Source organism: Macaca fascicularis, chromosome 2 (assembly GCF_037993035.2).
Source record: "Macaca fascicularis isolate 582-1 chromosome 2, T2T-MFA8v1.1".
NCBI classification, from domain to species: Eukaryota; Metazoa; Chordata; class Mammalia; order Primates; family Cercopithecidae; genus Macaca; species Macaca fascicularis.
This window is the reverse complement of record NC_088376.1, coordinates 14535730-14563607: the sequence shown is the minus strand read 5'-3', so window position 1 is coordinate 14563607 and position 27878 is coordinate 14535730. Positions and strand designations below refer to the sequence as shown.

At 37.1% G+C, this 27878-nt stretch overlaps 1 protein-coding gene across 2 annotated transcripts in view; it reads left to right on the top strand.

Moving 5' to 3' along the window:
- Positions 1-13122, top strand: part of PDCD6IP (programmed cell death 6 interacting protein) — a 74192-nt gene extending 61070 nt beyond the window's left edge. For both annotated transcript variants that reach the window (XM_005545501.5, XM_005545500.5), the window contains exons 14-18: positions 295-429; positions 1570-1664; positions 10130-10253; positions 11366-11553; positions 12467-13122. In XM_005545501.5, the coding sequence (XP_005545558.3) occupies positions 295-429; positions 1570-1664; positions 10130-10253; positions 11366-11553; positions 12467-12641 (717 nt within the window). In that variant the 3' untranslated portion in view covers positions 12642-13122. The remainder of the gene's footprint in view (positions 1-294; positions 430-1569; positions 1665-10129; positions 10254-11365; positions 11554-12466) is intronic.
- The last annotated feature ends 14756 nt before the right edge of the window (positions 13123-27878 follow it).

Sequence of the window (27878 nt, the reverse complement as noted above, 5' to 3'; positions counted from 1 at the left end):
TAAAATATTCCAAAAGGTAAAATAATTTTCATGTTATATTTTTTGCAAGTGTTATATACTAATAGAAATCCATGGTCATTATTGGTTGTTTTGACTCCTATTGGATTTTTGAAATTTTTACTTAAGAAAGATTTAAAGCATAATGAGACTTCAAAAGAGTATACTAGGTAATTCTAGTAATTTTGGATATGTATTTAATTACATATGATTTTCATAATTGGAAAAGATCAATAAAAATGTTATGAGCTATATTTTATAAATAAATGTAAATACATAAATCTTTCTTTTAACAAGGTCTCACATCAGGAATTTTCGAAAATGAAACAATCTAATAATGAAGCTAACTTAAGAGAAGAAGTTTTGAAGAATTTAGCTACTGCATATGACAACTTTGTTGAACTGGTAGCTAATTTGAAGGAGGGCACAAAGGTATGAAGTACATGCAAAAGGAATCATAGCTAGCAAGTACAGATGTGAACGTATAGTTTGGAAGTTAAATGGTATTTCCAGTTGAACCAAATTACTCTTTGCCTGGAATTTTAGCTTTAACGCTATTGTCTCTGCGAAGTTTGTTGTAGGAGGGAGAAAGCTTAATGAAGGTGGCAACATTTCATGGGATTGCATATTTCAACTGGCAGAAAAGGGGTATAAATATTCGAGGTAGCAGGAATTAGCAGAGATGTCAGTGACACCTTTTTAAGGGATAGGAAGTTGACTGATGAATTTTGAGAGGACAGGAGTATTGACTAATTTGGGGACTGATTTGTGATAGAAAAGGTGGGGGGCATGACTTTTATATTCTGTGTGGTGGTTTGCTGAGGACAGACTTGTGGCCTGCCCAAGCGTCAAGAGGGCTTGCTAAATATGTAAGTACTTTCTTGTCTTGTCCTTTAAAAAGTTTAGGGAATTTGCTTATATTTCTTTTTACCAATTACTTTGTTTTTGAGGGAGCAGTGACTTTTAAGTTTTTTCAGATGCATAATTCCTTTTGGTACTTAACTTCGTAATACTCACTGAATAAAGTTACCTTGATACAAATACAGTAGGTAAAATGTAAAACCCTCTGAAGAAAGGGTGAAAATACTGCAAAGCCTTCCAAATAGGATAGTAAAATGGCGTTTTAATTTGGTTTAAAATGCTTTGTTTAAATAGGTAAGCTGAGAAAACCCTCCAGAGAGCCTTTAGAAATTCTTTTAAGGGTTTCTGAAGTGTGCTTGCATTTCTGTAGTGAATATGAAAACCGAATCCTTCCACTTAAATAGGTGTAATGTTATTAAGTAATTGACTTTTCTCTAGGAATTAGGAAGATTTTCATGATCATGAAACTTTTAACTTGTTACGTTTTTGATGATAATGTTCTGTAAAAATGATTTTATTTTTATTTTCTCTAGGAATCTTGGATCACATTTAATATTAAGTTGTTGGGCCTAGTAAATTGTATGAATGTATCTCATGCAGATTTCAGTTCTTCGGCTTTAACTATCATTGACAAATTAGCTTTAGATCACATTACTCTCTGGATTAAAAAATTGTTCTTGTTCATTACTTGTATTTGTTCTTTGCTTATAGTTTTACAATGAGTTGACTGAAATCCTGGTCAGGTTCCAGAACAAATGCAGTGATATAGTTTTTGCGCGGAAGACAGAAAGAGATGAACTCTTAAAGTAAGTCTGTTTTGTGTATCAAATTGTACTTAAAGAATTTTCTTTTAAAAAATCATGTAGAGACTTTTGGTGTGAATTTGGTAATATGAGATAGCAATTTCCCTCCTTTTCTCCTGGAAGAAGGAACTAGATCGAGTATTTTACAAAGCAACAAGCAAACAGCTGCACAATCTGGGAATGAAAGGACGAAAAGAAGCAGAAACTCTAGATGCAGGAAGTACAGTGAGGTCACAGAAATGATAAAACAGTTCAGGTGGCAGATCTCAGGAAGTGCCAGTAAATACAAGCAATTTATTTTGAACTAGCAAGTAGGTTCCTTACATAAAACTACAGCTATAGAACATGGAGGAGACAGCATGAATAGCTCGGAGAATACCAGCAAAATCACTTTTAGAAGGAGGCTGCTGAGAAAGCAGGGCCAGTTAACATACAGCTCATTTCCTGCTGAGTAATCAATACAGAGTAGCACAGTGCTGATAAAAGGTAAAAAACATTAACAAAATTAAATAAAACTTCATAGATGAAGAACATTTACCAAAATAATATTGCCACAGAATAGATGAAAATTATGAGCAAAGATCTGACCATGAACTAAACAACAACAACAACAACAACAAATGCAAGAAGGCAGTCATTCTAAGGCCGGGGTCCCCAGTCCTGGGGCCATGGACTGGTACTGGTTCGTGGCCTATTAGGAACTGGGCTGGACAGCAGGAGGTGGGTGGCAGGCAGGCAGGTGGCTGGGCGAGTATTACTGCCTGAGTAATACTCCTGTCAGATCAGCCACAGCATTAGATTCTCATAGGAGCGCAAACACTATTGCGAACTGCCCATGTAAGGGATCTAGGTTGTGCGCTCCTTGTGAGACTCTGACTAATGCCTGATGATCTGAGGTGGGACAGTTTCATCCTGAAATCATCTCCCGCTCCCCTGTGGAAAAATTGTCTTCCACGAAACTGGTCCCTGGTGCCAAAAAGGTTGGGGACTGCGAGCACTCCAAGGAACACTTTGAGCAGAAATTCCAGAACTGCAGGAATATGGTAAGAAAACAGGAAGTGATAAGATGTGAGGTGTCAGAATTCAGGAAAGAAGTAGAAGGGAAGAATAAAACCATCACGAAATGGGAAGGAGCACAAAGGGCAAATAAATGCTGAAGAACACACAGGAACACAGAGTAGAAATTAGGAAATTAAAATGAAATCAAAGTCAAGAAAGAATTACAAAGGATTAGAGAGAAGGTGGGCACAGAAGACCTAATATATGCAAAATTGAATTTCTCTCAAAGAAGAAAAACCAGACAGAGCAGTTATTTAACGTTCTCTAAACAGAACACTTAATGATACTCAAGAACATTTTCTTGAAGTAAGTGAAGGTTGTTGAAAGAGTGTATCATATGGTAGGGGAAAATGATCAAGAACTGTCAGCTTCAAGGCATATAAATTATTGGCCTTAAAAGATAATGGCAGAATCCTTTAGCAGTCAGGCAAAACAAGTCAATTTATAAAAAGGCGAAAAAAATTAGGCTGAAAGCACTGTATGCTAGAAGAGAGTGGAGTGATTGCTGTAATCTCAAGGATAGTAAATATGAGTTAAAGATTTTATATAGTAAATACAAGCTAAAGATTTTATATCCAAACTGTACTTCGGGTACATAAAAAACCATCATAAATAAACATATGCATTCAACATACTTTTGATTTAAAATGTCAGTAGCTTTTCATTTGGAATTAAACAAGTTGATCCTAAAGTTCATATTCATTAGTAATAAATATAAAGAGCTGAAAGAATCTTATACTGATGACCCTTTCAGGCAACTAGATCTTTATTCATCTCTCTGTTCATATTCATGAACAGAGAATGAACATGTTCATGTTCATTCACCTCTCTGCTCATGTTCATGAGAGAAGTTACCATTTTCTTCTAAGAAAGAGCAGGTCAGTTGCTTTTAGAGTATTTCTGCTAAACCTATAAAAAGCAAATAAATAGAATGTTTTAAAAATGTTCTAAATGTTTTAAAAAAAAAAGATTTTTTTTTTTTTTTTTTTAAAAGACGGAGTTTTGCTCTGTCACCCAGGCTGGAGTGCAATCATGCAATCTTGTCTCACTGCAACCTCCGCCTCCTGGATTCAAGCAATTCTCCTGCCTCAGCTTCCCGAGTAGCTGGCATTACAGGTGTGCACCACCACGCCTGGCTAATTTTTGTATTTTTAGTAGAGACAGGGTTTCACCATGTAGGCCAGGCTGGTCTCGAACTCCTGACCTCAGGTGATCGGGATTACAGGTGTGAGCCACCCCCACAGCCTAAAAAAAGATGAGTATTCTCCATATTAGTCTTAATGATAAAAAATCTAACAAAAATTAATACAAAACAGTCTACAGACCAGTTTCAGTTATGAATATGGATGCAAAAGTCCTAAATAAAGTATTTGACAGTAATAGTCACCAGGACGTTAAAAAAGAATTATTGACAAGGGGAGGGGGGGGCGTTTATTCCAGTATTCAGTATTCAGTGTTTTCATATCAAAGGAAGGATCACTGGTTTGTCTTAATAGATGAGGCAGAAGCATTTGAGAAAATGAGTCTTCTGATACTCAGTAAAATAAGAATAGATAGAAGATAGATACTTCCATAACATGAAAATATATATATGTTTGTGTGTGTGTATATTTCTGCCCAAAACTCAGTATAGTGATTAATGGAGAAGCACTATAAAGAGTTCCCTCTCAAGTCAAGAACAGAAAACAAATACCACTATCAGCACTATTTTTAAATACTGTACTGCAGTACCAGCCAAGGCAATCACATGAGAGAGAAATTAAAAAATTGGAAAGGAAGAAGTAAAACTAGCACTATTTACAGACATTATGATTGTACAACTACTTGAAAACCCAAGAAAACCCCAAAACTCTGCAAATAATAAAATAATTATTACTGAAGTTGTTGATCATAAATATAATTTGTAGAAATCAGTGACTTTCATGTAAATAAGCCTTTAGAAGATAAGATGGAGGAAGAGACCCGTTTAAAATAGCAACAAAAAAGATAAAATATAAGTTTATAATATTTGAGATCTATGTGAAGAAAACACTATTTCAAGGACACAAAAGAAGACTTGAGCAAGTTAAAAAACATGTCCTTGGATAGGATGACTCAACTTCATAAAGATGTCAATTCTAAGTTAACTTATACATCAGCTGGGTGTGATGGCATGCACTTCTAGTCCCAGCTACCTGGGAGATTGAAGTGGGAGGATGGTTTGAGCCCTAGGGTTCTAGGTTGTAGTGCGCTATGATTGTACCTGTAAATAGCCAGTGTACTCCAGTCTGGGCAACAGTGAGACCCTATATCTAATAACAAACATAAATAAAGAAATAAACATATGCATTCAACATACTTTTGATTAAAAATGTCAGCAGCTTTTCATTTGGAATTAGACAAGTTGATCCTAAAGTTCAAGTAGAAAAAGAAACAAGGTCAGCCAGGAAAACAGTAAAAAGAATAGTGAAGGGATACTAGTTCTACCAGATATTAAGGTATATAATACCATGTTTAATTAAAACACAGTGATGCTGGTACATGATTAGACAAAGACAGAATAGAAAATAGAAATAGATTCAAATACATATGTGAATTTAGTGTAAAAGATCTTCAGCCAACCAGAAGAGGTTGTGGACAACTGCCCAGCCATTTAGAAAATAAAAGTTATCTTTATACCAAAGTAATTCTGAGTGGACCAAACTTGAAATTTGTAAATGATATATAAGGTGTAAAATAGAATGGAGAATTCCTTAATAAAGCTGGGATGGGCAGCATCTAATAACTCCTACTTAAATTCCAGAAGGTATTAAAAAAAAAGAATAAGTTCCTCACAGAAATATGGTAAACAGAGTCAGGATATAACAAATTGGGAATCCAATATTTGAAACTTATTCACAGGCAAAAGGCTAATTTACTTTATTTAGAAAAGAACTAGAAATCAATGAGAAGAAAACCCCATAGAAAACTGAGGAAAAGACACAAACAGAATTTTGCAGACAAGGAAATATAAATGGCTCTTAAATAAATGAAATAAAAAAAAAGAATGCCCTCATTCATTATAAAATACAAATTAAAATTAGTCTGAAATAATATTTTTCAGTTTGGCAAGAATCCGAAAGTTTGATAACATGCTTTGTTGTCACATGTTGGAGAAATAGATTTTATATTGCCGTGAGAATACACAATGGTGCAATCCTTGTGTTGGGCAGTTTAGCTGTAAAGAATAAGACTACTAACGCAAACATCCTTTAATCCAGCTATTCTGTTTTTGGGAATCTATTCTGAGGATATATTAGAATATGCTAGAAATGACATATTTATGAGCTTATTCATTTCTGCATTGCAAATAGCAGTAAAAAAGTAGAAACAAAGTGACCAGGGCTGCTGAAATAAAGCTATACTTGTATAGTGAAATGCTGTGCAGCTATTTTAAAAAACAGGATGTTTTCAATTTACTGATATGGAAAGATCTTCAAGATAGTTACGGTAAAAAGATGCAGAACAGTGTGTAGAGTATGCTTTGTGTAAAAAGGAAGAAAATAATAAACATAGAAATTGACTTGTTTATGCACAAGGAAGCTCTGGATATTCTAAGGAAGAAAGATTGGAATATTGTCATTTTAAATATTTTATAATTCATATATCTAAAAATTTGTTGCTATTTGTGTGTATATTTATTGTATACACTTGTCAAATATTTTCAGCTCAGTGATTGAAAGGTGAATGAAAGATGGAAAAGCAGGCCATATAATATTAGCTTTTGAATATCTGAGAGTTTATTTTGTTAGTCATTGTTAATACTCAAGGCCAAAATACTTTGAAATCTTACGGAATATAATGTATACTGGAAAAGTATACATAAGTGTATATCTTGTTGAATGTTCACAAACTGAGTACACCCAGGCAACCAGCACTTAGATCAATACACAGAAAATTCTCAGCACCCTAAAAGCATTGTTAATGCATCCACCCAGTCAGTCTTTCTTTATCTTTCTCTTCCAGGGCAACCACTATCCTAACTTGTGAGAGAACATAGATTACTTTCTCCTGTTTTTGCATTGCATATAAATAGAATCACATATGATGTACTCTTCTATGACTGGCTTTTATTCTACATTATATTTGTGAGATTCATCAGTATAAGTTGTGTGTATTTGTAGATCTTTTATTCTCAATTCTGTATATATTTTATGTGAATATACAAGTTGTTTATTCTGTTGAATATTTTGAGTAGTTGCTAGTTTTTTGAGCTTTTGTAAATAGTGCTGGCATGAATGTTGTAAATCACTGCTGTCCAATATTGCTGGTAGCAGTAAAAATACAGAAACAAGTCAAATGTCTGGTTCTGGTTAATTAAATAAAACTATATCTATATGGTGAAGTACTATGCAGTGACATATGCAATGGAAAATGTAAAATTTGTAGTAGCTGTAGTTAAAAAACAGGTGAAATTAATTTCAGTATTTCATTTAACCCAGTATGTCCAAAGTATTATCATTTTAACATATAATCAATGTAAAATTATAAATGAGAGATATTTTACTTTTTTTCATACTAAGTCTTAGAAATCTAATGTGTGTGTGTTGTTTTTTTTGGGTGAGATAGAGTCTTGCTCTGTCGCTTAGGCTGGAGTGCAGTGGTATGACCTCGGCTCACTGCAACCTCTGCCTCCTGGGTTCAAGCAGTTCTCTGCTTCAGCCTCCCGAGTAGCTGGGTTTACAAGCGCCCACCACCAAGCCCGACTAATTTTTGTATTTTTAGTAGAGACGGGGTTTCACCATCTTGGCCAGGCTGATCTTGAACTCCTGACCTCGTGATCCACCTGCCTTGGCCTCCCAGAGTGCTGGGATTACAGGCGTGAGCCACCGTGCCCAGTTTAATGTGTATTTTATACTTAAAACACATCTCAATTCAGACTAGCCACATTTCAGATGTTTGATAGCTATATGTGGCTAGTGGTTACTGTATTAGACAGTACATGCTTTTGGTGAGCATGTTATATGCAGTGCTGTTGGGTATATATCTAGGTCAAAGGATATGTGTATGCTTAGTTGGTATTTCAAATAGTTTTCCAATGCGATTGTACTAATTTATATTCCTCCTAGCAATATCTGAGAGTTCTGGTTGCTCCACATTTTTGCCCTTAGCTATATTCTGCTGGGTTTGTAGTATTATCTCATTGTATGAGTTTAATTTTCATTTTCCTGATGACTAATATGTCCTTTTTATATGCTTATTAGCTGGAGGCTTTGCTTTTTAATTTCTGTTTTCATTGAAATCTTTCATCAGAAATTTAAAGAGTTTAAGAAGAATGAGTGTTTTACTCTGAGCTTTACTTTCTTTTTACTAATGGTTTCAAAACCATTGTCAGATTGTTGGGCATAGGAATACTGGTGGCATTTTTAAAATATCTTTTTGCTCTTTTATATTATTGGTTTTATTTAATAGCATTGATTTATATCTTTTGTAAGTGGCTAGGAAATTATCATTTGCCCTATAAGTGTGTTATTTACTGCATCCATCCCTAGAGTTTATCAAAGGAAAAAAGGTATTGTGTTAAAGCTTTATAATATATATATATTTTAGATATTTCCAAATCTGACCTTTCAGAATTTTGATATTAAAAACTTATTAATAAATAATAAGCAGTTATTTACTTGTATTAAGAAGTAGCTTTTTTTTTTTGATGAATGTAGTTTTCTTTATGTCTGGAGTGATTGGGGCCCTTCTTGAGAGGGAAGTTGGGATGCGGACAATGTGGGGCTTTGCTGTTATTTGTTAAATCAGGGCAAAAGGTACTGTCTCAGACATTTTGGGACATGTCATATTTACTTCTCTGTGTACATTAATCAGTGCAGTGAAAAGATGATTGACATCATGTATTACATGGAGTGCATTTTACCTTAGGTATTGTTTAGTGTGGTTTTGGGATGAATTTCAAATTACTGTTAGAGAAGACAAAATTTTCTAATTTTTAGTACTAAATTGTAAGAGTATTTTCAGCAATATGTCTTTCATGAGTTTACCTTAGTGACAGGTCATGTGTTATCTTTTAACATAAAATATCTCAATGCCACATTTCTTTGAATATCTTCAGAAAGTTTTTATCTAGAAATTTGCATAATGGTTTGCATAAAAGGTTAGCTTTTTCATCTGTTTTACTTTGTATAAACACTGATAAAGTGATTAAAACACTGGCTACATAACTATGAGTCATTGTAGTTTTCTGATAACTTTTAGATAGATGATGTTAGGAGTTTTTAAAATCCAGGGACTACCTTTTATTAGAGGGTGGGCAGTCTTTTAGGATTACTTGCCCAGTTTGACATGTTTCTTACTCCAGCTATAACTGTGATCTCTGAAAATGTTTACTTTTTTCCCCTAGTCTTCAGAAATAGAAAAAAGATACAACTTCATTTTATTAAACAGTAGGAAGAAAGAGGATTTAGATTCTAGTCAAGAATAGAAATGTAGTATATTTTATTTTTTTCAGTTTTTGTTATATTGATAAATGTAGATATTATGGGGTACATGTGATACTTTGATCATGAATACAATGTGTAATAATCAAATCAGGGTAATTAGGATATTCATCACATATTTGTGGGGCACATGTGATATTTTGATACATGAATACAATGTATAATAATCAAATCAGGGTAATTAGGATATTCCTCATCTCAAACGTTTACCGTTTCTTTGTGTTGGGAACATTCCAAATCTTCTAGCTATTTAGAAATACACAATAAATTACCATTAACTATCATCACCCTATGGTGCTATTAAACACTAGAACTTATTTATTCTATCTGACTGTATTTTTGTACCCATTATCCAACCTGTCTTGATCCCCACCCCCTACTCTTCCTTGACTCTAGTAACCATCATTCTACTCTCTGTCTCCTTGTTTTTAGCTCACACATATGAATGAGAACATGCAATTGTCTTTCTGTGCCTGGCTTATTTCGCTTAACATAATGTCCTCCAGTTCCATCCGTGTTGCTGGAAATGACAGAATTTCATTTTTTTTATGGCTGAATAATATTCCATTGCATATATATACTACACTTTATCCATTTATCTGCTGATGGACACTTAGGTTGCATTCATATCTTGGCTGTTGGAAGTGCTGCAACAAACATGGGAATATAGATATCTCTTCAATATATGGATATCCTTTCTTTTGGATATATACCCGGCAGTGGGATTGCTGGATCATATGGTAGATCTAGTTTTAGTTTTTTGAGGGACCTCCATACTGTTTTCCATAGTCGCTGTACTAATTTGAAATGTAGTATATTTTAAAATGCCATCATTGTTTGGAATCTGTTTTCTATGTTTCATGTATGAAGAAAAGAAAAGCTGGTATTTTATGTGTGTTCATTGTTTTCTGTCATGTTAATTTTTAACACTTTGTCTTTGATAAGGGACTTGCAACAAAGCATTGCCAGAGAACCTAGTGCTCCTTCAATTCCTACACCTGCATATCAGTCCTCGCCAGCCGGAGGACATGCACCAACTCCTCCAACTCCAGCGCCAAGAACCATGCCGGTTAGTAGGCAAATAAATATTTTAAACAGAGGTTTTACATTAGTGATGATTACTTGTTTTAATGGATAAAACATGGTTTACATAGGAAGAATCTAGTGGTTACCACCTGCATCAGGTAACCAACCTCCTGATATTTTGCGATATGTAAAACACAGCATCATTCAAGAATTCTTAACCAAAAAAATGCTTAACCCGAATCTAATCAAGCCCTTAAACAAACTTTCTGTTTACAGCAAATAAAACAAATGATAAAATGAGAAGTTAAATTATGCCATTAGGAAACAATTGGACAAATCTATCACATGGGACATTTATATGAAATAACTGAGTTGATCTTTTCTAAAAGTGAGTGTCATAGGTTTTAAAAAAAGGGCATATTCTAGATGAAAAGAGATGAAAGTTTCCTTACAATCAAATGCAATATATGAACTTTGAGTTGATTTTGGTTTATAAAAATAGCTATATGAGCTTTTTTGTGTTAATTAGGGAAAATGGAATTTGGAGTGGATATTTGATGACATTGGGGAATAGCATTAGTTTTTGAAGGATGAAAATGGTATTGTGATTATGTGGGATAATATCCTTATGAGAACTTGAGTGCTGAAGTCTTTAGGGCTAGTGTCATGAAGTTTGCAACTTACTTCAGACGATTCTGCAAATATATATGGATGTAGTTATAGATAAAGCAGAAACGGCAAATGTTAATAGTTACTGAATTTCATTGGCAGATGTGTGATTATTTTATATACTATTCTTTTAAAATTTTCTGGTGTTTGACATTTTTCATATAGAGTTTGGGGACTGGGAGGAGATGATGGTAGTAAACAGTACCTGTGCTGCTTTCTTCCACCTCAAATGTCCAGCCACTCAGGAAGCAGTAAATGATTAAATATTAGGCACCAGGAAAAGAGCAGTGGCTATGGAGTTTCCACAGATTGGAGAATTATTCAACTATGATATATTTCTATAGTAATAAGCCATTATTTAAGAATGGGAATTAAAAATATATTTGGTTGGATTCTAGAGTTTCTCATATGTCCTTATTAATTTTAATTAATAGCAATTTGGGAGAAATGAAACATTTTATAGTCAATGCTGACTTTTTCTTATAGCCTACTAAGCCCCAGCCCCCAGCCAGGCCTCCACCACCTGTGCTTCCAGCAAATCGAGCTCCTTCTGCTACTGCTCCAGCTCCAGTGGGGGCTGGGACTGCTGCACCAGCTCCATCACAAACACCTGGCTCAGCTCCTCCTCCACAGGCCCAGGGACCACCCTATCCCACCTATCCAGGATATCCTGGGTAAGGCTTCAACATCATGTATCCCAAGTTGGCTAATATTGTTTCTAGGCTCTGGCTAACCTGTTAAAAACAGGGTCACCCCTTCTACAAATGGAAGTGTCATGAATGAATAAGCTACACTGTCGGCTTATCCAGAAATGAAAATAATGTTATGGTCACTTACATAAATAGCTATTTCCTAGGCTTTTAAAATTTGTTTTTATACTTTACATATTGGGTTTATATTAAATAATCTCTTCTGTATAGAGTTCAGTAGGTGTTTCCTTGGACTTTAGGTGATAAACAGGTACCTTTTCTGAGCGTAGCATAGCAAAACTGATAAGGCCTTATTTACATCCCTATACTTAGAATACTTGGCATTCAATAAACAGTTGAATAGAAATTTATCTAATTATGGGTTGCACTTTCTTAAAGGTTAACCTCTGTGATAATTTCTTAATCTTAAAAATCCAAACATTTGACTACCATTTAAGGTGTGCTCTAAATTTTACTTAGTAAGTACATGTTGTCTTCCAAATATTAGAACTTTTAAAGTTGTAAATTTATGTACATCACAGTGAATATTGAATATTGTGGAAGAGGAATGTATTTAGATGACTAGTTTTGCCACGTTAAAATGAAGGGTCTCCATAGTTTTTCTTTCTTTTAATACTTGAATATTTAATCTTATTTTCTTCGGTATTTTTTTGGATAGTATTAAACACTTGGTACTCTTTTGTTGTAATTAAGAACAGGATAGGAATGCTTTTCTCTGACAAGTGCCTTGAAACAGTTTTTCTTTCTCCACTGTTCTTTAATAGACTAAAAAATAGAAATGACTTTCATGAAAAACGTAGTTCTAGAATAATTATTGTTTTATTTTTTAGTATTTGATTTACCAATCAAGTTTTTTTTGTTTTCTTCTCCCTATCAGGTATTGCCAAATGCCCATGCCCATGGGCTATAATCCTTATGCATATGGCCAGTATAATATGCCATATCCACCAGTGTATCACCAGAGCCCTGGACAGGCTCCATACCCAGGACCCCAGCAGCCTTCATACCCCTTCCCTCAGCCCCCACAGCAGTCTTACTATCCACAGCAGTAATATGTCTGCTCAGCAGCTCAGCTGATTCAGATCAGAGGGAAAGAAATACCAACCCTGCAATAAGTGTACTAAACTCTACGCTCTGGTTAATGTAATGTACTCTCCTGGACTGAATGCAGTGTATAATTTCTGTCTACAGCTAGAAGCTGTGCCCCACTTCCACATTTGATTACACATGTGAGATTTGCTGCTGTTGCAGTATAAACACTAGGTATAATAGGATTTGAAATTGTATTACAGTTCATAAAAATTGAAAATGAGAAATTAAACCTGCAAGTGAAACATTTGAAACTATTATACTTTCTACATAAGACACGGTTGGGACATCAGATACTTACAAAGATGGTTTAAGTATGGATACTCGAGAAAATTAAGTTTTCTTTCCCTTTGGTTTATTGATTTGGTTTAATTTCCATTATGCTATTTTGCATAATCAAGGCATTGTAAATCTTATAATTTTAAAATAAATTACTTAAGAACAGTTGTCATTGTTATGTTTTGTTATTGATTCTCATTACTGTCTAATTTTTTTTTTCTGGTATTAGTCTCATTTTGTATGTATATGAGTTAAACATATACTGTTTTTTAAGTGCATGAATAGTACAAGTTATTATCAAGGACGTTTTATAGGGAAACCAAAAGAATAGTATCATAGTTTATCTTTCATATGCTGATTAGTAAACGACTTTTGACATTTATTTTAAAAAGTCCTATAATGTGGAAGAAACAAGCAATTGCTACCAAAGATTCTTCAAATAAATATACAAATAAATGTGTATATTTAATGTTTTATTGTTCGTTTCTCCAGAAAATTGATGCAAATTCTGGTAATAATTCTTGCATTTTTTTCCCCGTAACCTGGTTAAAATAAATATGCCATTGACAATACTTCATAATGTAATGGAATTGTTTGGGGAACACTTACTGTACCCTCTTATCCTTTTTTCCACCTTACTGTGTTAACTTAGTGACATTTAATGCCCAATATGTATGAATAGATCTAAGCCATTTAATTTTTTTTCCTTAAAGATTGGACTATTTTATAATTCAAGGAGCATACAAAAAAATGGTTGGGAACATATGCCAATTCTGGAGTAGGCTATGTATTTAATACTCATCTCTGCCGTTAGGATATCTACTCACTGTATAAACCTCAGTAAAAATAGTGAAGACATGCATCATGGAATGAGAAAATGAGAAAGGAATGAGTTGTCTAACATCGCAGTGGGATCTGTTTTATGTGAGGTTCATTTCTGAACACATTAGGCGTATGAGCAGATTTCCAATGAATCTATTTATGTTTATTTTCTGAGTTTCAACGCTGACCTTTCCTTGCATTATTGTTTCATTTTAATGATAGTGTTGCTTGTCCCACTGTTGTTTTCATTGACAGTTTGGATTTATATTTTAAATGTTCGAATGAAAGTATGATTGTAAAAGGGAGTGAATTGGTTTAAAAATATATGTATATTTTAAACTTTGTTGTGTGTAGGAAACATGAAGGCATGTTAATTCAATGGCTTTGATTTCATGGAATATTAAAATTGGTTTAAAGTCCAATAGTTAAACCTTAGCAAAAATAGTTTTTTACTTTATCAATTGCTAAGATTTAATACTTTGGATTATCAAAGTGTGACATGGGCTTGTTTGACTATTCTGTAAGTGGCATTTAAGTTCCACATTCTTATTACTTGAGGTACTTTATACTAACATAAGACACTCAGTGAGAGTTAGAGGTATTACAAATTGCTAGTTTATAATGTCTTACTAATGCAGAAAAAAGGAAAAAACAAAATTGGCCTGAATATTCTCTTGGGGAAAGAGGGCACCAAAGAAAAGGGTAAGTGCATCTGAGGGCCAAAAAGAGATGTATAAGCCTTTTAGCCCATTCCCCATGCTGGGCCTGCTCCCAGAGCCACAGGAAGATCATTCAGAAACTAGGAAAGGAGGCCCCCACAGCTGCTCCTGCCACAGCACACCTGACTCTCATCGGCTCTGTTAGTGTAACCTTTTAAATGTAGCAACCGAAACCCTTTTCCTCTTGTCAGTTCACTCATCCTTTGGTTTCTTTTTGATCACCTGTGTCTGGGCACAATCAATCACACGAAATGCAGCCCTTTATTGCTGTTACGGATAATACTGTTGATTTGGAGTTGGAAGGGTACTACTCTGTGGTTCAGGTGTGTTGTACCCATGTTTATAATTAGGCTTTATTATCTTCCTAAACCAAGGAAAGGAAATCATCCCCAGACCATTTATGTTGAGCTTTGGAATACTATTTTAAACTGGATTATACTTAAATAATGAAGCTCTGCATAGAGGAACTAGTCAGAAGTAGGGAAAACACTGTCTAGTTTTTATCAGTCTGGTATAAAGTGTTGATCTAAGAACTCTCCCTGTGCCCCTTGGTCTTTATTCTCAGTTAAGAAAAACAGTCACATGTCACCACAAACCAATCAATCTTTATGAGATACTCCTGTATCCATACCCCAGCTTGTTTGCAATTTATAATCCTCCCCTTCAAAACTAAGAAGTTACAGAAAAAAAGAATGGATTTCACAGAGCCTCGTGTCCCTAAAGTTCTATCCCAGTCAGCAGTCTTTATAGTCAAAACAGATTTTTAAAAATGTTTTCCATTTGAGCTTTACAGTTAGCAAAAGTGCTTTTATACATGTTCTGATTTCAGAAACAGGATAATATAATTTGTTAAGTAGGTTTCAGTTTGCTAATAGGGATTTTTTGTGTTTTTTAATTTTCAGCATCTCTTGAAGAATCTTGCTACAGCCAAGTGGCATCTCACTTTTTAGAGACGTTTGCAATTATTAGTTGATTCACAGTACAGAACAAGGTGTAAAGGAAAAAACCCTGCTAGGTAGTGTTATAGTTGCTGGATTAAAAATAGACATTAGAAATAACAGGTTCATTATAAGATTTACATGGAAGAGCAAAGAAGGAAAAATTATATTTTTAAAGAAAGAGAATATTCAGGCTTTATTTCTGGTATGAAGTTTATATTTTTAAAAAATATCCTATATTATCACACCAGAGATTTTAGATTCTTTTCTGGTTAGAAACATTGCTGGTAGTTGGATTATATTTTTATTGTATTCATTTATCTTAGGGGGAAAATTGTAAAGAAAAAAAAGGGTCCAGATGAATGTATCCTAGAAATAAAAGTTGAAAGATTCTTACTTCTTTGGAGTATGAATTCTTATTTAAAGTGTTTATTCTTCAGCTTTATAGTTTCCATTATTTCTTTGACAAATGGTGAATTGGAAAATGTAAAAAAAATACCCAGTTTGACTAAATGCATGAGACTACAAAAGGGAGATAGTGTTTAATTTTTTTTTTTTTTTTTTTTTTACACCTGCAACCTGATAATTTAGTGGTCATGGATGGGCCATGTTTTTCATTGCTTATGTGATTTACTCTAGGAGTATTCTTTTCAAATACCACTTTTTAGGTCAATTTTTGGAAATTATCAGCAAGATTACCATAATAATCAGCTAATCAGGGGAGTGGGGATGGGTTCTGCTGCAGCCTGCGTGAAGGTGACTGAGAAGCTGCATGCTTGGCCTGCTTTAGTATTTACCACTACCACAGGGCAGGATTGGCTTAGGAATGCCCTGTGAGCAGATCGACTAGAGCCTGTGAACCAGAGGGCTCCATCCCACCGAGGCTCAGGCCACAAGCTACTGCCAGTCTGTGTCCCTGCCCAATGACTGATCTTACCTTTGTAGGTTATCAGTTTGGGACACATCCAAGTTGTCTGCCTTTTCTCCTCATTGGTGCTCTGCAAAGGATCCTGGCTTCTCTCAGTTCTGTGGCTCCCGTGATCCTTTCTGCTTAAAAGTTGCTTAAGTTATGAACACAAGTGATACAGGTGAAGAGGTTCAAGTCTCTTACCACTGTTTTTAAATTTTCCTATATTTTTAGCTGTTTTAAGCTTTACACACTTTGAAGCCCAGGTGATTCGCACTCATCAAGTCTGTCTTTATTGTGAACATGAAGTGGCCCTTTTCTATCTTGCAGTATATTCTATTTTTTGAGGCAAGGTCTCGCTCTTGCCCAGGCTGGAGTGCGATCTTGGCTCACTGCACCCTCAAATTCCTAGGCTCAGTTGATTCAACCTCCTCAGCCTCCTGAGTAACTGGGACTACAGGCACCTGCCACCATGCCTGGCTAATTTATATATATATATATAATTTATATATATATCTTTTTTGTAGAGGTGGAGGTTTCATCATGTTCCCCAGGCTGGCCTGGAACTACTCAGCTCAAGCGACCCACCTGCCTCGGCCTCCCAAAGTGTTAGGATTACTGGCATGAGCCATTGCACCTGGCTACCTTTTTATATGACTACTGTTGTTTTGTTTTTGGATGTATTAGCAGGTTTTCTAATCTAATGTGTGCACCTGCTTTAGTTTGAGATGTTTAGATTTAGTTACTTGACTCAACCTTTTTTTTTTTTTTTTTGTAATTTAAAAGGTAAGTTTAACGATTTTGGTAAAATTAAATGATCTTTTGATATTTTTGTCTGATACAAATATTTAATCCTTTCTGTTTTCTATATCTGTCTTTCATTGCTTGAATTATGTGTTCTTTTATGTTTCCTAGTTGTTTGAAATACTATTACCTGTAATTTTAAAAGCATTAATATTCTTGTTTTCCTTCTCAGCCATATGTTGTTTCTTAAAAAGTAGGGGATGGGTTGGACCCAGTGGCTCACGCCTGTAATCCCAGCACTTTGGGAGGCCGAGGTGGGAGGATCACCTGAGGCCAGGAGTTCGAGAGCAGCCTAGCCAACATGGTGAAACCCGTGTCTACTAAAAATACAAAAAATGAGCCAGGCGTGGTGGTGGACGCCTGTAGTCCCAGCTACTCGAGAGGCTGAGGCAGGAGAATCGCTTGAACCCAGGAGGCGGAGACTGTAGTGAGCTGAGATCCGGCCATTGCACTCCAGCCTGGGCGACAAGAGTGAAACTCCGTCTAAGAAAAAAAAGGGGGGACGGGCGCGGTGGCTTAAGCCTGTAATCCCAGCACTTTGGGAGGCCGAGACGGGTGGATCACGAGGTCAGGAGATCGAGACCATCCTGGCTAACACGGTGAAACCCCGTCTCTACTAAAAACTACAAAAAACTAGCTGGGTGAGTTGGCGGGCGCCTGTAATCCCAGCTTCTCGGGAGGCTGAGGCAGGAGAATGGCGTGAACCCGGGAGGCAGAGCTTGCAGTGAGCTGAGAGCCGGCCACTGCACTCCAGCCTGGGTGACAGAGCGAGACTCCGTCTCAAAAAAAAAAAAAAAAAAAGAAAAAAAAGGGGGAGGGGATGGGGAAGGGAAATCAAATAAACAGGGTTTAGGCTAATAATTGCTAATGCACTATTATTTTTACATTGTACATCTTGATTATACTTGTTGATATTTGCATTTTTTTATTACTTGATTTATAAAATATGTAAACACAGTCTATTATAACTTGGTTATAGCTGGTCCTCTTCTCTTTTCCCTTCTTGGGATGGCTTTTGAACATTCAGGAGGTTTGTTCTTGCCTTCTGTCTTACACCAGTCTCACTCTGCCTCCAGCCTGTGGGCTTCTCTGTTGCCAGTAGGTGCCAGCGATTCTGGATGAGGAACTCCCCGAGGGGCCAGTGTCTTCTTTTTCCACTGAACCCTGGAAGGAATGGACCCTTCAGCCTTCATCAGCCCACCACAATGGACTGGGCTGCATAATGTATTCTTTTTAAAAGTAGTATGTTTTTTTGAATAGGCAATACACACACGGTATAAATTTCAAAAGGTAGAAAATGGTGTAAGTGTCCTTCCTGCCCCTGTCCCTTGACCCAGTTTTCTTCCTTAAGGCAGTCTCCACTACCAGTGCACGCAGGGTTCACGTTGTATTTAGACTTACCAACTCCCGGAAGCAGGTGTGTTGTGACCCTCTGTGGAAGGGACACAGTGAATTGTGATAGTTGCATCTAAAACTGGAGTTTTTTTCTTTCATAGAGACCAAAGACTGTTTTTAGCTAGAGAATTATTTCTAAGTTCAGCCACACCTGACATTATTAACAACAGTAACATGTATTGAATCACTACCAATCTCTAATCCCACTATGCTTTATGTTTTTTTAAAATTATCCAAAGTATGTATCATAATTTTTTAAATGAAGATTTGCATTTTAGACTGATATTTAAGTAGTTTTCAGCAAGAAACTTTTAACATTGAATCACAGAGAATAGCTATACCTAGAAAGGGAAGAGAGCATAATCACATCTAATTCCTTTTGACAACGTCGGGCAGAATAATGGCCTATGTCTGTTCCCCAGCACCTGTGAATACGTTAGGCTACGTGGCAAAGGGGAATTAAGATTGCTAATCGCCTGACTTGAAAATAGGGAGATGATTTTGGATTATCAGGCTGGATCCAGTGTGATTTCCATTTCCTAAAAGTGGAAGGAGGAGATGGAAAAAGGAGAAAAGGACAGATGGCAGAATGAAAATGATTTGACCCAATGCTGCTGGCTAAGAAGATGGGGCCATGAGCCACAGAAAGTGGGCAGCCTCTAGAGCCTGGGAAAGGGAAGGAAGATTCAGCCCTAGATCCTACAGAAGGAAGGCCTACACAGGCCTGCCAGCGCCTTGACGTCAGTTCTGTGAGACTCATTTTGGACTTCAGATTTCCAGAACTGTAAGATAAATTTGTGTTGTTTTAAGTCACTAAGTTTGTGGTAGTTTATTACCATAGCAACAGGAAATAAATTATACTCAGTTTGGTTTATTAGCAATTTCTTTGTTCCGCTCCCCGGGTTATACTGAATATGCTGCATCCTCTGGCTTCTCTCATCAGCAGGAAGGTGGGAATTTACAACACGGTGGTGACTCCACAAAGGCCACGTGCACCCAGCGTTGGCTGCACCATTCCCTTTAATGAAAGAGTATTTGGCTCCTAAAGGAAGATTCCCTTTCTTACTTCTTATTTCATATTTTAAGGTCTTTGTATTATTCCCTTTCCCTAACAGTGTCTTTTATCACTGTTGGGGTTTTCAGAAAGGAAATACAATGTAGATGGAAATGAGGCAACTGCACAAGGGAAGGCACTTTGAAACAGACCACAGTGTTGTGGAAGAGAGGTCTGTTGGCTTTTTTTCCTTATAAGTAAAGTGTTACAAAACTTTTAACCATTAGAATTGAATTTTTTCTCCAGCAAAGGTCTGTCTTTAGTCAAATTACCTGGTAATATATGAACTTTTTTTTTTTTTTAAATAGATTTTTTAAGAGCGGTTTTAAGTTTAAATAGAGGAGAAAGCATAGAGTTCCCTTGTACCCCCCTTACCCCACCCCTTCACAGTTTCTCCTGTTGTTAACATCTTGTATTAGTGTAGCTCATGATTACAACTGATGAATCAGTATTCACACATTATTGTTAACCAAAGTACATAATTTATGTTAGGGCTCATTTTCTGTGTTGTACATCTATGGAGTTTTGCCAAATGCATAATGTCGTGTATTCACCATCACAGTCTCATATTTCACTGTCCTAAAAATCCCTTGTGCTCCACCTACTCACCCTTCTCCCTAATCCTTGGCAACCATTGATCTTTTTATTGTCTCTATAGTTTTGTCTTTTCCAGAATGCCATACAGTTAGAATCATACAATATGTAGCCTTTTCAGACCGCCTTCTTGGCCTGTAAGTTTCCTTTATGCCTTTTTGTGGTTTCATAGCTCATTTCTTTTTAGTACTAATATTCCATTGTATGAGAATACTGGATATATCAGTTTGGTTATCCATCTATGTTTTGAAAGACACACTTGTTGCTTCCAGTTTTTGCCATTTATGAATAAACATTAATGTGCAGGTTTGTATGGACATACATTTTTAACTTATTTGGGTGAAAACCTAGAAGTACAATTGCTGGATCATATAAGACTGTTTTGCTTTGTAAGAAGCTGCCAAACTGTCTTCCAAAGTTGCTGTACCATTTTGCATTCCCACCAGCACTGAATGAGAGTTCCTGTTTCTCCACATCCTTGCTAGCATTTGGTATTGTCAGCTTTTTGGATTTTAGCCATTCTAATAAGTGTGTAGTGGTATATCATTATTTTTAATGTGCAATTTCTTAATGATTTATGATGTTGAGCATCTTTTCACATGCTTATATGCCATCTTGTATCTTTGGTGAGATATCTGTTCAGGACCTCTATCCATTTTTGAATAGGATTTTCTCGTTGAATTTTAATGTTTTTTGGGGGTATATTTTAATGTAGTTCCTTTATCAGATATGTTTTGCAAATATTTTCTTCCAGTTTGTAGAGCAAAAGCTTTTTCACCGAGTGAAAGTTTTTAATTTAATGAAGTCAAACTTACCAATTCTTTCTTTCATGGCTCATGCTTGTGGTGTTATATCATATCTGTGTCAAACCCTAGGTCACCTAGCTTTTTTCCTATGTTATATTCTGGAAATTTTGTAGTTTTGTGTTTTATATTTATGTCTACAATCATCTCCTTTACTTTTGAAGGATAATTTTGCCAAATACAGAGTTCTAGGTTGGTGATTATTTTCTTTCAACACCATAAATATTTCCTTGCTTCTCCTCTTACTTGCATTGTTTGTGAAGAGAAGTCTAATGAAATTCTTATCCTTATTCTTCTATAGATAAGGCAGGTTTTTCTCTACTTTCTTTCAAGATTTTCTCTGTCTTTGGTTTTCTGCAAGTTTGAATATGATTTGTTAAAGTGTAGACTTTTCTATATTTGTCCTGATTTGTGTTCTCCAAGCTTCCTGGATCTGTGGTTTTGTATCTATCATTAATCCTGGAAAATTCTAATCCATTATTACTTCAAATATTCATTCTGCTCCTTTCTTTCTTCAGCTTCTGGTGTTCCCTTTGTGAATATATTACTTGTTATGTTATTATCCCACAGTTCTTGGAAATTCTGTTCCAATTTTTCATTCTTAGCATTTCAGTTTGGGAAGTTTCTCTTGACATATCTTCAAGCTCACTGAATATTTTCTCATCTGTATCTAGTTTACTAGTGAATCCATCAAAGGCATTCTTCATTTATGTTATAGGGCTTTTGATTTCTAGTATTTTCTTTTGTTTCTTTTGTAGAGTTTCAAGCTGTCTGCTTTCATTACGCATCTGTTCTTTCATGCTGTCCACTTTTACATTAGAACCCTTAGCATATTAAGTATAATTATTTGAAATTCCCAGTCAAATAATATCAAAATCTTTTCCATATGTAAGTCTTGTTCTGTTGTTTGCTTTATCTTTTCAGAGTGTTTTTCTTGCCTTTTAATATGCCTTGTAATTTATTGTTGAAAGGCAGACTTGATATATTGGCTAAAAGGGCCTGAGGTAAACAGATCTTTAGGATAAGGGTTTATGTTTATCTGGTTAAGAACTTGGCTGTGTTTATCACTTACCATAGCTGTAGATGTCCGAGATTTCAGTTTTCTTTAGTGTCCTCATTTTTGTTCTCCCTGTTGCTTTTGATTTTCCCTAGACATTCTTTCTTAAATAGAGCCTCAGGCTTGCAGTTGTTTCAGCTGTAATCTGTTATTACTACACAGGAGCGCTACTGATGTGGTGTTGAGGTGTGAGGGTAGAAGTGTTCTGTAATCCTATGATTTGGTCTCAATCTTTCAGGGAGCCTTTGGCCCTGGCCTGTGACCCTCACAAGTGCTTCCCAGCTTTTGTTTTACTCCTTAGGTGAGACAGGAAGTTAGTTAAAGGGGGCTGGAGTTGGTTACAGTTGTCCCTCAGCATTGGCAGGTGCTTGATTCCAGGACTTCTCACAAATACCAAAATTCATGGATACTCAAGTCCTTGATATAAAATGGTATAGTATTTGCATATAACCTATGCACATCCTCCCATATACTTTAAATTATCTCTAGATTACTTATAATACCAAATACAATGTAAATGCTATGTAAATAATTGTTATACTGTATTGTTTAGGGAATAATGACAAGTAAAGAAAGTCTGTAGGTATTCAGTAGTGATACAATTAAAAAAATGTGTTTTGGTCTAAGGTTAGTTGAATTTAGGGATACAAAACCTATGGGTACAGAGTGGGGACTGTATTTCCTTTCCCCTACATTGTAACCAGTATAGATTCCCTTGAGGGCAAGTGGAGAACAGAATGCTCAGATGGTTACTTTCCCCTTCTGCTGGAAGCATCAGGGGGTTTCCCCCAAATTTTCACCACAAGACTCTGGTAGGGCTTTTGGAGGTGAAACTCATGAAAACGTGGAGGCCCCTCTAGGACTGGGCCCCAGGAGTTTTTAACACACAGTCTAGGCCCCACTCAGCTTCCAGCAGTTTGTCCATTACAGTTTTTTTCCTCCTAGATCCTGGCTCCAGTGGCTTTGGCTCCTGGTTCTGTATTCGTCTATTTCTCCGGTCTTGATTCTCTGGTGGATGAAAAAAAGAGTTGTGGATTTTCAGTTTGTTCAGCTCTTTTCTGTTGTGAGGATGAAGGGGTGGCTGCTGAGCTCTTCACACGTCAGAGCAGAACCCCAGAAGTCCAGATGAGCTTTGGGTACAAATACTCAAGCCTTTAGTAAGCTTAGAGGATTTATCGCTTCTCTTCCATGCGCTCTCGACTGCTTTCTGGAATCTCTGTTGTTACAGATACTAGATCTCTCATCTATATAGCACATAATAAATGTTTAGTAATGTTAGCTACTATTATTTTCTACCCATTATTTTAATCTTCAACCTTTTTCTTGATTGGAGAAGTTTCTTGAAATAATCTAATTCACAATTCCTTTTTCTGCAGCACTTGGTCTGCCACACAGTGTCACCAATGTATTTGAAAAAATTAGTCCAAGCTTATGGGGTACATGTGACATTTTGATACACGTATATAATGCGTAGTGATCAAGCCAGGATATTCAGGGTGCCCATCACCCAAGAACAATACATTTCTGTTAAGCATAACCACCTTACTCTGGTATCAAACATTGAATTTATTCCATCTTACTCTATGTTTGTGTCCTTTACCCCACTTCTCTTCTTCTCCTTGCCCCCACTCACCCTTCCCAGCCTCTGTTGTCTAGTTTTCCACTCTATACCTCCAAGTGATCAAATTTTTTAGTTCCCACATTTGAGTGAGAATATGCAGTATCTGTCTTTCTGTGCCTGGCTTATTTCACTTAAGATAATGACCTCCAGTTCCATCCATGTTGCTGCCAATGACATAATTGTATTTGTTTTTTATGGCTGAATGATGTTCTACTGTGTGTATATATACTACAGTTTCTTTACTTTATCCATTCATCTATTAATAGGTGCTTAGGTTGATTCCATACTTTAGCTATTGTGAATAGTGCTGAATAAACCTGTGTGTGCCGGTGTCCCTTTGGTACATTGATTTATTTTTCCTTTGAGGAGATACTCAATAGAAGGATTACTGGATCAAGTAGTAATTCTAGTTTTAGTTTTAAAAAAGGTAAAAAACCAGTTTTTTGAACTATTTAATACTAAAAATGTTTAAATTTCTTATAGATACAATATTTTTTGCAATTTACTTTTTTTCTTTTATATTCTGAACATAGCAAAATACTGTAAGAATGATTAGGGACTGACATATTTAATAAAGTCATGACTAAGTTTTACTTCTCAATGTACTGTTTTTTATAGAGAATGTGTTATATGTCCAACCACTGATTTTTGGTTCTTGTGAAGTGCTTTCTTTTGTGGATAGTTGTTCACTTTGGTGTTCCTGCAGAGGGGGTGATGGCTGGAGGCTTCTATTTGGCCACCTTGCTCCACCTCTCCTATTTTAGGTTTTTTGATAAATCTCTATACAGTTTTCCATAGTGACTGTACTAGTCTACATTCCCACCAACACTGTATAAGAGTTCCCGTTTCTTCAGATCCTCACCAACATCTGTTTATTTTTGTCTTTTTAATAGTAGCCATTCTGACTGGGTAAGATGACATTTCATTGTGGTTGTGATTTGCGTTTCTCTGATGATTAGTGATGTTGAGCATTCCAAAACAATTTTCAAATATGGCCATCATAGTTTGTGATTTGGTACAATCTTTACTGATCTCACATTTTCCCCTCTAGTTAGTAGCTGCTCGATTTCACTGATATCATGGTAGCCGCTCTCTTTTATATAATAGGTGAAACTTAGCCCCCTGTTCCTGCAAGGATTCCCCCTCCCCATTTCCTTTAGATATTATGTAACCTGAGCTAGAAATAATGCAGTGCTGTTAGGATGTAGCAAAACAACTCTAGGATGTGGGTTTACTCAGAATGTATGCCATGCCAGCCCCCACAGTCAACCGCCACAAATCCCCCTAGCGTGTGAGCTCGGGGCTGCCTCCTCTGCCTGTCAAGGAGCAGCCTGGCAGGTCAGTAAACTCACTTGGCTGACTTTGGGTCTACTCATCCTTTCTCTTGGCTGACCTTACAATAGCGACTTGCTCAACATCAACTATGTATTTGCACTTGCTAGTTCTAAGCGCTGTGATGAGTGTTTGAATAATTCATTTTATTTTTACTTTTTAGAGACAGAGTTGCCCAGGCTGGAGAGCAGTGGCATTATTATAGCTCATTACATCCTTGACCTTCTGGGCTCAAAAACATCCTCCCATCTCAGCCTCCCAAGCAGCTAGGACTACAGGTGTGTGCCACTTCACCTGGCTAATTTTCAATTTTTTTTTTGTAGCAATGGGGGTCTAACTATTTTTCCCAGGCTGATCTTGAACTCCTGGCCTCAAGTGATCCTCCTGCCTTGGCCTCCCAAAGTTCTGGGATTACAGGTGTGAACCCCCAAAATATGAGCCAGGTCTCAGTTAATTTAGAAAGTTTATTTTGCCAAGGTTGAGGACACGTGCTTGTGAAACAGCTTTAGGAGGTTCTCACGACACGTGCCCGAAGTGGTCAGAGCATAGTTTGGTTTATACTTTTTAAGGAGACACGAGACATCAATCAACATATGTAAGATGAGCATTGGTTTGGTCTGGAAAGGGGGACAACTTGAAGCAAAGGTAGGAAGACTCAAGCCCAGAGGGGGCTTCCAGGTCATAGGTAGATAAGAGACAAATGATTGCATTCTTTTGAGTTTCTGATTAGACTCTCCAAAGAAGGCAATGAGATGTGCATTTATCTCAGTGAGCAGAGGGTTGAGTTTTCATAGAATGGGAGACAGGTTGGCCCTAAGCAGTTCCCAGCTTGACTTTTCCCTTTAGCTTAGTAATTTCGGGGCCCCAAGATTTCCAAGATTTTCCTTTCACACAGGCATGAGCCACCATGCCCAGCCCATAATAATTCATTGAAGTTTCGTATGAACCTTATGAAAATGGTATTTTTTCTTTCATATTCATTCAAAACAGAGGAGTCAACTTCATTGTAGAGAAGCTGAGCAACTTGTCCAAGGCCACATGGCTGCCAAGTAGCTGAGCTGGGGCTCGGGTTCCTTTCACCCTGTTGCCTCTCAGCTGAACTGCTCCAATGAGTGTAGCTTCCTCTTGTCTGCTGCTCTTGCCTCTGCTGCTGAAAACAGCTAACACTTACTGAGTGCTTGTCATGTTACGGGTCCTCTTCTAAGCATTTAAAGTCCATTAACTTATTTTAGCTGAGCACCACTTGTGAGGTGGCCACTGATTTGATCTCCCATTTTACGGGAGAGGAAGAAACAAGGCACAGGGAGCTTGAATACCTGGGACTGGCCTGTGATGAAGCTGGGATCTCACTGCAGTTAGATGTTAGTTTTCAAAGTTTCTCCTGTTTCATGGAGTTTTGTTTTTTAGAAAGACTTTTGCTCTCATTCCTTATATCCATCGTTTATCCCTTCATTTTTTTTTCTTCCTAGTCATTCAAAACTATATGTTGAGAGACTGCTTACTCTTCTAGGTGCTGGGGATTAAACCGTGCCTGGGAATTTGTATTCCAGAAGAGAAGGACATTGAGCTAGAGGGATAGGTTTGCAAGTGAATACTGTATTAAGATGTGAATTTGTGGGTGGCAGTGCTCTTGTATTTGTCCCTGTTTTCATCTCCAGCCAGGTGGCTAAACCCGTTGCATATTTCTGCCTCTGGGATTGTTTGTTGGGTTGGAGGGTGGGTGGCAGCAGAAGCTGGGGTCTCTGGCAGGAGTCAAAGGGAGTGGTAACATTTCAGAGAGGATGAGTTTTTGGTGTAGGAGATCACAGCATTCCCAGAGGGGTCATGCTTCAAACGCAGTGAGGCTTCCACATCTGAAGGGACCGTGAGGCCAGGCAGTAGCCCAGGGAGTGCCTGGCAACCCCTGGGGTGTTTGTGTGCAGAACCAGTCATTACTGAGACGGAATTTCTCAGCACCCTGAGGAATGAGCTTCTGAGTCAGAAACAAATTCAATCAGTCAATCAGTCAGTGAATATTTCTTGTGTCCCTGGGTTGGTGGGCTTCAATTCACAGCCACCCACCACATTTGGTCCATCTCTGGAATGGCAAAGAATATTTACATCATGCACAACTGCACCCCATGGTCTGATGATGACGCCCATTGGAGAATCGGTGAGCAGAAATAAGGCTCTCGGAAGCCGCTGTTGGGAGGGGGATGAAAGTGAGTTTGAAGAGTAGCCTGAATGTTTTCACCCTTTGGTCAGATATGAGGGTCATCAGAACGGGAGGAGGTAAATCACTTACTCCACAGTGCTGAGGTGTTCTTTTTTTTCCTTTTCTTTTCTTTTTTCTTATTTCCCAGGCAAAATGCCCTATGACTGCGAAAGAAGAACATGAATCCTGGCATTCAAGAATATTCCTACAGTGGCCCAGCCTGATCATGCTACGTAAGGCGTAGGCCAATGCATTGCCCCACCTGTGGAGAAGGCTGCCATGGTGGAAATGAACCCACTGGAAACAATGGGTGTTTTTGGGAGAATGAAGCTCCCACTTGGCCCCAGTAGAAGAGCATCTGAGTCTTGCTGGGGCCCATTTCTGAGATGCACGAGAAGTTAATCAACATTTTAGTGTCAGAAGAAGCCTGTTTGATCCCTGGGGCCCATTTCTGAGATGGACCAGATCAGAGGCTGAGAAACTGCAGAGCTCAGTGACGTCAAAAGGGTGAGGCCCTTGGGCCCCAGGGCTCTCTCAGAGCACAGGAAGCTTCAGCGCTGAGTCTGACTACTCAGAACTCCAGAGTAGGCCTTCTTGGTGCTGCAACCATCACCAGCACACAGTGGGCCGCCGACAAGTGTCTGCACCTACCCAGTGAGGACGGGGTGCAGGGGCTCGTCC